The following is a 12,500-nucleotide window of genomic DNA, read 5'->3' on the forward strand; positions in this document are numbered from 1 at the left end:
GGCCGCACATCTCGCGATGAAACCAGAGAACACACGGTCTTGTGTTGCCTGTCTGTCTGCCTGCACTCATTTCCCATCACAGCAACATAACACAACAGCAGCAATGGCCGCTTTCCGCAGAGTATCAGCGCTGGCCAGCAAGCTGAACCTCTGGTCGGTGATTGGAAACGAGCTCGTCGGGAGTCAGGCGGCCAGAAGAGCGAGGACGCGGAGGTGTGTGTCCGTCGGGGTGTCTCTCGCAGCGGGAGGCGCGGTGGCGTTCTACTTCTACAACGATATGACGAACAACACCGGAGGCAGGACGGGGGTAAACAAGCACAGCATCCGCGGACTGAATCTGCTGCCGTCCATCCCCGCAGTGGAAGCCAAGGAAAAGGTAGGAAGGACTCCCTCGCTCCCCTTTTTAGACCCTGACGCTTGTATAACGGAACAGCCGTGAATTCAGGGAAACATAGGGCTTCTGGATTCACCCGAACATCGCAATGCCACATTGCCACATATAGTGACTGTCTGTAAATGCTTTCTATTAAATGCCGAATAGACCTAGCATATACTACTGCTTTATTCCTCTTTAGTAGCATAAAGGAACACACACAGAGAGAGAAGACAGACAGACAGACAGACAGACAGGTCTTTGAGGAAGGTGCTGTGACTTTTCCTCACTGCATTTCCTAGACTCTCAGACCTACAGTAGGCTAGTAGCTGCAGGCCTTGGAGCAGGGCTAGGCCGCTTCTGTTTATTTATGGCCCAGATTGGCCTATTTTTTCCGTTTTGGGCGGATAGAATGTGTCATTTGGAAACTTGGGAATCCAAGTTTCCCAACCCACACACCCCATGGAAACAGCTGGCTCACACTCGTTGGCTTGGTGGTGGTGGTGATGACTATGATGATACATGCTGAGGATGAAGGAGAGTCGCTCTCCACCTCAGCTGGTGCTGAAATAGCGGCAGGCATGCTAGAGAGAGAGACTATACCCTATTCAATAAACAGTTTTATTAGTTTGTTTAAAAAGAACACAGCACTTTTGACCAGGGCTCATCAACATGTCCGTACACCGACAAAGTGTCTGTGGCAAGACTTGTACGTCTATGGCCCATTTTATTTTATATAATAGCCTAAGCTCATATAAAGCTAATATAAAAACACATTCTAAATGAATGAAATCTTTGATTTCAAATTAGTTTGAATCATTTTGGAGGCTTGTATAGGCCTATTGTGTACTTGTATGCTCATATGAGGACAAGACAGCTAGAAGTAATGTTCTTTTGTGGCTTTTGCCTTTATTTTATATTTTTTATGGAGGGATAGACAGTAGGCTGACAAGAAATGGTGAGAGAGTTGGGGGGGTGACATGCAGTAAAGGCCGTCGGGATCGGGAGTCGAACCCACAGCCCAGGCCAGAAGTAATTGTTGATCATATCTTTAGCTACCTTAAAAGGATCCCTGGCTAATAAGACATATGCATTTAAACATTAGCCCTCTATAACTAATTATTTATGTTAAAATCATTGACCACTTACGTGAACGCGTGCAATGATAGTCAACGGCAGTGCGTTCACGTGTTTGGGTCCAATCCAGCCCAGAATGCACTCAGTTCCTACCCGGAAGGAGGAGTGAAATCGCCTCATGCGCTTTTGAGCAACTTAATGCAAGTGGATGGGAGGAGAAATCCGGTGCCGTCTCTATTAATATATACACTAAGATCATGATCTACCACTAGATCACAAAGGCTGTGCTGGTAGACCACATGACATGCCTTAAAACATATAATCAAAAAGGGCTTGTCAGCTCAAACCCACAATGCAATACTTTGTTTTCAAGAGTGTTGCACACAAACATCAGTAACATTACTAAGTTACAGTATATGCAAGAGAACCTATACCAATTCCATTCCCCCCCTCTATTTCCCATTCCAAGTGTGTCTCATGTAACTTCATACTATTTCCAGCAAAGGGATAATAATTATTTTGGTCAATAGATCTTGTTGAACTGGTCATTTTGAAAGTAGCTCTCAAGCCAAAAAAGTATGAGCACCCTTCTCTAATATATAGTGATTATGTAAGACAAGTTTTTTCTGAATTATGCTGAAACATAAGCCATTTAATTCTTGATAATAAATGGCAGTTTGTTCATTAGAGTGATGTGGACTGGAGATGCTCCACCAACGCTGAAAGAGAGGAATTTTCTATCAAAATAACCACACTGCCGTGACTGACAGTTTTAGCATGTTCACGCAAAGCTCTGCCTGTCTATCCATTTTTCGATGTGCTGGGATGGATCTTTGAGGCCTGAGTTGGAGCTCAACGCCTCAGCTCCCAGTAGAGTATTTCGCCCATCACACAACTCATGCCGTGCTAAGCTGAGTTGGCATTTGGCAATGACTGGGTTTGAACTTAAGGAACAGTATCCATAATAGCAACAATTGCCTTCCCTGAGAAATATGGCAAGAGCTGTCACTGTTCTTAAGGTGATAGTAGGCCAACTTAATTGTCTTCATGTGGATATTGTAATGCTTTTCCAATGGTCCGCATTTCTTTCCCATGCTCTTCCAAATGCCACCGCAATCCTGTCAGAGTTCTCTCAGACCCGCCCCTGGAATCCAAACTGCAGCCACTCTTAATTATTTTAAAACACCCTTCTGTTTGCCACTGCCTTCCACATAGTAATCCCCCCCCCCCTTCTCTTCTGGTCGAGACCAAAACTTTAGTCTGAAGTAATTGCACCGCCTTTTAGTCTAGTTTATTTGTAGACGATAAATTGTAGGATAATAATAAGTACTGTAGGTCTATATGCCACCCAAGTTGACCCAACTCCCATAAGGCACGCCTCATCATTGTCTTAGATCATCTTTCTAATTAACATGCTAAGGTGCAGCTATTGTTATTAAAGTACATCAAATGTTGATTAGCATGTTAATTAATTAGAAAGACAATGATGAGGCGTTATAGTGACTTACCTCTATGCCTTAATATTTAAACATTTATATAAGCTACATATATAGGAATAAAGAGACACAGAGAGAGACACATACAGAAATCTCCATATATGGGCATAAAAGGGACACAGATGGGGTGGAACGGGTACTCTGACACGGGTACAAAGGGTATTGCATAGCCGGGTGCGGCATGGATCTTCAACTTCAATCGTTACAGACTCAGTGCTCTACAGTCGGGCACTGGTCTAGTTATTTCAATTTACCATCTTGTTGTGTTTCAATGTATATTGAAACATTATGTTCAAATTAATTATAAAGTGTGTTTTGCTAATCTACTGACAATTGAGCCCCCCAGTCCCAGTGGTATCAATGTATTTTTTGATCAAACTGATCCCAATCCTATGTTTGTGTTTTGAACTATACCCATTTTGAATATCTGATCCAGATCACAGCTTGGTTTGGATTTCCTGATTTGATCAGATATCAGAGTGATCCCAATCCTGATTTTTGGTTTTGAACTCCCCAAAATCCAAATGAGATCAGATAAGGATCAGTGGGAATGGACATGTATACCCCAATCCAACCATGGGACAATATTGCAAATGGTACAGTAGTGCAACCGCCTCCAAACCTGGCACAAATGTGGCTTATGGGTCTAGCTATTGGGTAGGCTAGGCTAACCCTTTTTTATTTGATGTATTGTGTATGGAAAGTGTGTACAGTTTGTATTACATTGTGGTACGTTCAAATAAATGTTTGTAATAACTTTGTTTTGATAATGAAATAACTTTCTGCATTCATAACAAATTCTCTAACAACTTCTGCTTTTCAGAAATAAAACTACAATGCCATTGCCACCTAAATGTATACATACTGTACAATGTACATGCTCAATATAGATTACACTAAAGGTTGATGGGGATAATTGGGAAGAGGCCTGGCAGGGGGTACTTTAACGTAGGTAGGGGCCAATATTTTTCTCTTTTAAAATTATGCAGCTATTTCAGGCTGTTCCATTTTATTTTATGTCTTCCAACAATTCAATTCAGTCAATTCTCATAAATAGTCATTCCAAAATGAAATGCTGTAAGGAGGACATATAACACAAAGGTCCATGTATTAATTTCCAAATAGCTTCCAAAATGTTCAGTTTATGAACCTAACTCTATAACTTTATAAACTTGATTAATTATCCAGAGACAAAGCCACAGGCATTCCAATGCACCATAAGAAGCCAACCCCCTCGTTTCCTATTTATGGCTCCATGAGCGCCCTTGGTGAAGGCAAGCATCAAAGCTTTATGAATGAATCCGTATGCTAATAAGCATGCTAGCTCTGCTGAGTAGAGCAGAGCCCTGCAGCCAAGCAGGGTTACATTTGGAAGCCACTCTGCTAATTATACAGCGGCATGCAGCACAATCATTGGCACAGCCACTCTCTACTAATCAAGCTGCTGGGCTGATGGGGTTTTCAGAGAGCGAGAGAGAGAGAGAGAGAGAGAGAAAGAGAGAGAGAGGGGGGGGAGATAGGGAGAGAGAGGCAGACAGACAGACAGACAGACAGAGAGAGAAAAGAGAAGAAATGCTAATCAAGTTGAAAGGAGTGTTGAGGTTCAGTATGTGTGTGTGTGTGTGTGTGTGTGTGTGTGTGTGTGTGTGTGTGTGTGTGTGTGTGTGTGTGTGTGTGTGCACGTGCGTGTGTGCGTGTGTTTGCCCACAAGCGCATGTGGATGCTTTCGCTATATACCCTCATTGTACTGTGCCAGAGCTGCTGACTACTCAGCATCTCAGAAACTAAAGAGTTTATGCTAAGAATAGCCCAATCTTCTCATTATGAAGGCTCAAAGACAACAGGGGGGAGATACAGTTTTGCTGCTGTCTGCATAGTGAACTGCAGAGTTTTCTCTGTGTTCAATAGTTAGCGCATGTTCAGCCCCTTTAGTTATTGCAGTGCAGTACACCCCACCATGTGTGAAGTTGATTGGATTATAATCTAGTAACCTTATTCACTGCCGGAGTAAATACAAAGATAATTCACCCCCTGGCAGCGATTTTCTATTTTTGAGGGGTGCTATTCCCTCCTATGCCCAGCTTTGTGTGTCTGTTGTTCATCACGGAATGTGATGATTGGATTGTATGAGCACGGAATGGGATGATGGATAATGATAAGAGCGTCCCTCACTTCACACGAATGTGATTTCATTCTTACCTTTTAAGTAGTCACAAAATATTTATCTCCAATACGAATGGTTCCCTGACCGTTGATAATCACAGAGCTTTTCACTGTGTGTTAGCGCTTTCTGACAATGCGTTCCTTTGTCATGGTCTGTCAAAAATGTCATAATGGCTTACACGGAAGTGGAACTCTACAGGAGCGGAGATAAGCCATAAAGGCATCCTCTATCTATTTGATAAAACAGAGCCCAATCGCTGATTGGCTGGCTTCGGATTGGTTGTAGATTAGAATTTGATTGGTTAGTAGGGCTCACGCTTGGATTTGTGAATGAAAGGATTTTTGACAGCACGGGAAGATGGAAGTGACGCAGACTATAGTATTCGCCTCCTAACAGGCTCCAAAAAATAGGATCACATCACCCCTATCCTGGCCAGTGGCCACCCTACATTGGCTGCCTGTCTCATACAGAATACATTTCAAAATACTTTTATTCACCTTCAAAGCTAGATCCGGACTCTTACATATCTGACCTACTCGTCCCCTACAAACCAGTCCGTGACCTACGTTCATCTGGCACGGCCCTTCTTTAAAAAAAATCAGGCCGCAAAAAAACTGTAGGCGACCGGGCATTCGCTATCCGTGCACCGACTCTGGAATGCCTTGCCCCTAGAGATCAGGCTTGCCGAGTCTGTGCCCCGTTTTAAATCACTCCTTAAAACTAATTTCTACAAATCTGCATTCAATCCCCTACCCATGTGATTTGTGATTTTATTGATTTCTTGTTGTTATTGTCATGTATTTTCTTCTATTGTGTGCCTCCTTGCTATGTTTTTATATCTGTCTCTCTGTAAAAGCACTTTGTGACTTAATTGTTCTTAAAAGGTGCTATACAAATAAAGCTTTATTATTATTATTCACAGAGAAGATTGTGTGCACATCTCAATGCCTATATTTAGGCCAGGTGATGTGTCAGGCATCAAGGCAAACATCAAGGACGAGGAAAAAACATCTGCAGACTAGAGCGCCATGCTACTTTTATTAAAGGCAAGGAATTGCAACGTTTCGACACTAGGTCTTCATCAGGCAAAAATCAGGCAAGTGACGCAGACTATACCAGTGCTGATAACCTTAAAGGCGCAGTGAAATGAAAAATAAGTTTTTCACACTTTTAGACCATATCCGTGGTCATCATATGGGCATACCTAACAATGGATGCCAAAACAATGGGAAAATTCTCATTTCTGTGTGTTTTTATATCAAAGGTCCATAAAAACGATTGTATTATTTATTTATTAAAACGAAAACGTGCTGCGTGATGACGTGTAGAGGTACACATCGATAAAAGCCAATAAAAATGAAGCTCACATGTTTAATTCCCCATGTCTGCGCATCCATGCAACACAGCTGCTTCTGATTACAGATTTCTCCGTTTTTATTTCCATTCAAGATAACATTCAGACAGTGTATTACTCGGTTTCAACTTAATCATCTCGCTAAAATATGTTTCTGAAAACATTATAGGGTAGAAATAAGCCACATAACAGTAAACTGGTTGTGATGGGCGACCGTCTGATTTATAAACAAACAACACCACGCTGTTGCGCATAGCATTAGCCACCGTCCCTAGCTACCGTCCCATCGCCTGAAGGGATGCGACACTCTGATTGGTTCAGAAACTTCAGACCGGTGTTTCATGTGGAAAAACCATTTTCATGTTGTTCACCGTTTCCGTTTCACTGCGCCTTTAATAAAAGCGTGAGAGATCTTCCTTATTGAATTTGCACTGGTGTAGCCGTCTGGGCACCTACAGTAGGCTGGTAAATGCCTGACAGCGTGTCGCGGGTTCGAGTCCCGATCCCAATGACCTTTGATGTGTGTTTCCCCCATGGCTCTCCCCATTTCCTGTCAGACTACTGTATATCTATCAATAAATGCAAAAGAAAAAGAAACAAAAAGAGAGTCCTGTCGAGCCCACATGTCGCTGTCCGTGGTGCTGTGTAATGGCTGTCTCTCTCCCTCACTCTCTCATTCTGTATTTATCCTGCTACCCTAATAGACAGGGGTACACGAGCACATGGCCGTTTCTTCGTGCTCTATCTCCGACCGAACCACACTTTTACCACACATCTCTCTATGCAAAATAAAATCTGCACACTCCCAGAAAACATATAGACTACATTGCATTCGCCAAAAATGTCTTATTTACTGTTTAAATATTACTTTTGTCAAACACGCTATTGTTGCTCAATCTCAACAGCCTACGTCAAAATCGTCATGTTGGCGTCTACTACGCCAACTACGTTCACTTAAAGGGCCAGTCCTTCACAGTGACACACACGTTAGATGAACCACGCGACCGGGATGGTTTCTACCCCTCAATGTCGTGAATTTGCTGCGCCCTTCTAATGCTGCGCCACGCCTACTCTATACTGCTCCATAGAGAGCGACTCGAACAGCAGCAGCAGCTCCGCCAGAAAGCCCACAGCACTGCACAGCCCCACACCCAAATTAATCGAATGAATGAATAAGGCGCTTATATCGCTTTTGCTCAGTGGATGGGACATTTACATTAAAAGCTATCGGATGGACGCGTGGATAACGGCATGGTTGTGTGCAATCGGAGGGAAAGGTTCCATAATCCATATAGCTTCCATGCTAGCTGCTTCAGACACAGGGGAGATGGCCCTGGTCACGGGACTCGAGTGCGAAATAGCGCTTATGCAACAATTACCCTAAAACACAAACACCTCAACTCAATGTCATTGTGAATAAGAATTTCGAGCGAAAAGAATATTTTTGGAAGGACACTTTCACCCAGTATGAAGCTAAATGTGGAAGCCGTGTGTGTCACACCAAAACTGGTGACCTATAGAATCCTGTAACGATCCTCTTGCATCTGGGCTGAGGCACTGCCTGCGAGTTGGCTCCGTCTAATAAGCAAATTTAGAACTTCCTGTTTGAGAGCTAGCTAATTTAAGACATCCGGTTGCCTTCAGAATAAAATAAGGTTATTTAATTCGTTAATTAAATAATTATTACATTACATTATCCTGCTACCCTAATAGACAGGGGGTACATGAGCACATGGCCGTTTATACGAACTCTTTCTCCGACCGAACCACACTTTTACCACACATCTCTATATGCAAAATAAAATCTGCACGCTCCCAGAAAACATATAGGCTACATTTCATTGACGGAAATGTCTTAATTACTGTATAAATATTGTTTTACATCACCACACGATCCCATGGAACAACTTTCTGTGACGTCAAAATCGTCATGTTTGCCAAACTCTCCACCAGCACAGAGCCTCCTCCCCCTTTCACTGCTCCTGTGTGTGACCTACTCTCTGACTGCACTGTACTACTAAACGGACTCGCCCACTCTACAAACAACAAAGTGAACAACAAACAAGAAACAAGACTCATGCTTGCCACCGCCAACAACTGGACTGGAATACATCATGCCACGAAGAAAACGCACCTCACTTTCTCAATACACGCCAAACGCCAGCATGTTGCCTTCCATATTTGGGCATGTGCTGCTGATTTGTGCTGACGTCGACCATTTCCAGCATAGAGCATTGTTTTACAACCACGTTGATCACAGTATAGTGTAAGTCTATCTTAGATTGTTATGTCATTGTAGCTGAAAATAAAATCTGCTATGCAGAAAATGTATGGAATTTCCTCTTCCAGCACCTCACTGTTGAGATCTGCTGGCCTGATGCCACCCCCCCTGCCCACGTTATTATAATCCAGTACCTGACCTGTAGACCTGCTCGCATTTTGGTGTTAGAGGATTCAATGGGGAATTTCTCACTTGAACTGAGTCAATGGGTCCATAGACATGATAAATCAACGAGGTGCTCGTCCGCCATAGTGACACGAATGGCGCAATGGCCACATCAAATATGGCCGGCGCCATCGGCTATGATGAAAATACAACTTTTGTTTCTGGGTGTATTTGCACATGTAATACCTCCATTCTGACTAATTCAGGTGTGTGTAATTCATTTCTGATAGTATTTCAATCATTGTGGGTGTTATTGACCTTGAAAGGTCAAGGTCATTTTGCCATTCCGAAGGCTTTGGCCATAACCTGGCCATTGTTGGGAGTAAAAACAGGTGCAATAAATCTATATCAACTAATTCTGATTTATAATTCATTTCTGATATTACTTTGACCATTACTTTGACCATAATCTTGTGATTGAGATATCAATATAAATCCTTTTATTCAATAACTCAACGGTTTTTGTCTTTACTTTCACTTTTATTGTATTTTTCGTTTTTAAACATATAACAATCATAACAAAATCAAATAACAATTTCACACAAAGTGAACCATTCTGATGGGATTTTACATGAGGGATGTTCCAGTTTTCCGTGGCAAAATATGATGCACAGAACCATATCACCGAGTGTCACACTTGCCTGCCCACTTGCATACTGTGTGCAAACTGGGTGTTAAGGGCTTCAGACATTTTGATGGCAGTGTACCAAAGTGCCTTGGGTTACTTTGCTGTCTCAAGCAGGTGGCAAGACTGATGCATCAGAAAAGCACCTCTTTGGATGTAACCTGTGATCACACTATTTGTGGGAGGGAGAGCATCAATTCCAGCTCTGGTACTGGTATAGCTTTCCACCCTGAGGTCATCAAATGTCTCAGCAGTTGTACTTGACCTGGCCCCTGCCCAGACACGCACCAAGTATTTCTCTGCCAACGCTGTGTCTTGTTCTGTCAAGGTGTCTGATTCTTCAAAGTTTGTTAAATATTTTACTGGGTCAGAAGCCATAGCTGCATGTTTGGTCCCCACCTTGCTCATGCAGTCTTCTCCAGTCATGGCAGTCAGGATATGTGACTTGATCACGGTCGTGGCTAGTGGTGCTTGCCAGTGCCATACTGCTGCCAGATCTCCTTCAACCCCATGTGTTTAGGAGTATGGGGTGTAGTGTAGCAGTAATGTGAAGGTGACTATATGACAACTCTCTTGCTCTGCTTCACACGAACAGCCCACTCCACATTCACCACCAATCTGGTGACAGCCTCCTCAATCCAGTTCAAGAGGTCTGGGATCTCTTCACCGCCAGCTGCCTTTGCTGGGAGCACCTCATCATCACAGACAACAGAGCTGATAATGATGGCATTGCCACAGACTTGATGGCAGGCACACCATATCCCGAACTAGCAGCTGGAGATTTGGCTTGTTTTTCTTAGACTCCCAGAATTTGTGAAGTTGCTGAGGGATAGGTTCTTCTCTGTTCATGCCATGACAATGTCGATTCATGTTCTTGAATCTGTGCGCTGCATGCGCACCCCTTCCTTTAGACTAGAGACATCTCAATTTAAGAATCGAGTATGATATGGATGAACTCTGGCTCTTGGCAAAGGGATGATGTTGACCTGATGATGATTTCGATAACAGCACTTAAAGTAGGCAATTGTGCTTGTGGCATCTGCCGCATTTTTTACATGAAGTCTACCACAACATAAGTGGCAAGAGTAGACTTTGGACTCCATTGGGTGAGGTCAAGTTCAGGCTCAGTCTCACTGACAAGTTTTGACTTGTTGACATGAGCTGGAAGGTCATCATCAAGCAGGGGAGATGCTGAGAGCACATCGTGAGTAAGTATCTCCTGGATATTCATGCTCCGTTCCTTAGCAATGCCCATAGTCCTACTGTATCTGCCTCGGCCATGTCTTTGGATGAAACTAACTTCTGCTCCTTCAGAATGGTTGTTGGTGTCTTCTGTGGTTGCTTGGTATGGTTGTGCTCATTGTCTTTAGTCTATTAAACTAACCTCTCCTGTCTGTATGAGCAGTAGACACGCTCCCCATTTTTAGACAATTTAGCAGGCGTGCAGCGACCCCTCGGTCAACAGCCTGCTTTGTGAGCAGATTGTGCAGTAGCACAGGCACATTGACCGCCATCGAGTATGGATTCTGACACTCTAGCACAAAGTCCAGCAGCATCACCACATTACGGTTGAATGTAAGGCGGTGAAAGCCGGTTATTGGTATTCAGTGCATGCTGGAGATGGCATTCTGTGTGTTTCATGGTGTGGTTGTTGGTGAGAAGGTTGAGGACATTGGTGATTGACCCATGCAATCTCGTGGAACAAGAGCTCAAATTCTGCCACAAATTCTCCTACTACATAGTGACCAGCTGGACCTCGCTGAATGGTCTGCTCGACCTTCATTTCACGTCCAGTGCAGAATCAGCCTGGGCGATCCTGAACAACACACTGGCCTATAGAAAAGCGCCAGTAGAGCTCAGGATGTGTGAACTCTAGAACCTTGATTTGTTCAAGATACCATGAGCCATGACGCAGGTCGTTTATGCAGTCCCATTCTGCAAAGATTTACATACTGATTGACAGTAGCCACATGTAGATTCCAGTTTCATTCTCTTTTGGAAACTACAGCATTCTTGATGATGCACCAGCATACCAACTCCAGGTCTCCAGCCAAACTCCAAAGAATTTAACCTGACGCTGCCAGATCCAAAAAGCTTGCTACACAAATTTGTTTCACAGCTTATTTGGATCTGGGATCGCGGAAGCAAATTCGATGACGGGGCTGTTCCTTTTTTTCAAGATACATGGTAGATGATTGGATGGGAGCGTCTGTCTATCACCGTGTGGGCGTGCAAACACAACCAATCATATCGACGTGTCTATATACCGTCACATCCGCATCCCGCCTTTAGCTCACGCTGATTGGTTCGGTACGAAGCAGATCTGACTCAGGGCTCAACTCCGTCAGAGATCCCAGATGAGTGTTGTGTTGGGGAATATGTTTCCGCAATACCGCCCTCATCTGGCAGCGTCAGGTTACAAAGAATTGGCATTAAGACCCAAAACCATCACACTAACTGGCATGCACACAATGGTGCACTTAGTAAAAGTGTTATTTGATTTTGTGTTATGACTATATCACTTTTATTTCCATATAGACTCATATTCTAATTAAAGCACCAATTAAAATAAAAGTTAAAGGGGGGCATTTAGAATTGTTATATTTATGTTCATGTCTTTTGTTATAATAAATAAAACAAATAATTACGAAAAAAGTGAAAGTAAAGACAAAAATCGTAAATTGAGTAATTGAATAAAAAGATGTATATTGATATCTAAATCACAAGATTATCCTTAATGGTCAAAGTAATATCAGAAATTAATTATAAATTAGTTGAAATAGACCACCGGTAATTGCACTTATGCTTACTCCCAGCAATGGTCAAGTTATGGCTAATGTCTTAGCAAAATGACTTTGACCATGACCTTTAAAGGTCAATATCACCCAAAATGTTTAAAATAGTATCATAAATGAATTCCACACACCTGAATTAGTCAGAATTACATGTGCAAATACACCCAGAA

General features: G+C 42.8%; 1 protein-coding gene across 4 annotated transcripts in view; it reads left to right on the plus strand.

The window, feature by feature from the left end:
* Positions 1 to 83: 83 nt before the first annotated feature.
* The window catches only part of micu3a (mitochondrial calcium uptake family, member 3a), a gene marked incomplete at its 3' end in the record, with an annotated part of 61,181 nt that continues 48,764 nt past the window's right edge, over positions 84 to 12,500 (plus strand). For 3 of the 4 annotated variants that reach the window (XM_080793976.1, XM_080793977.1, XM_080793979.1), the window contains exon 1: positions 84 to 376. In XM_080793976.1, coding sequence (XP_080650102.1) covers positions 104 to 376 — 273 coding nt within the window. In that variant the 5' untranslated portion in view covers positions 84 to 103. The remainder of the gene's footprint in view (positions 377 to 12,500) is intronic. The other variant, XM_080793978.1, reaches the window with a different exon arrangement.

The sequence above is a fragment of the Protomyctophum bolini genome (assembly GCF_963924005.1).
Source record: "Protomyctophum bolini genome assembly, chromosome: 3".
NCBI classification, from domain to species: domain Eukaryota; kingdom Metazoa; phylum Chordata; class Actinopteri; order Myctophiformes; family Myctophidae; genus Protomyctophum; species Protomyctophum bolini.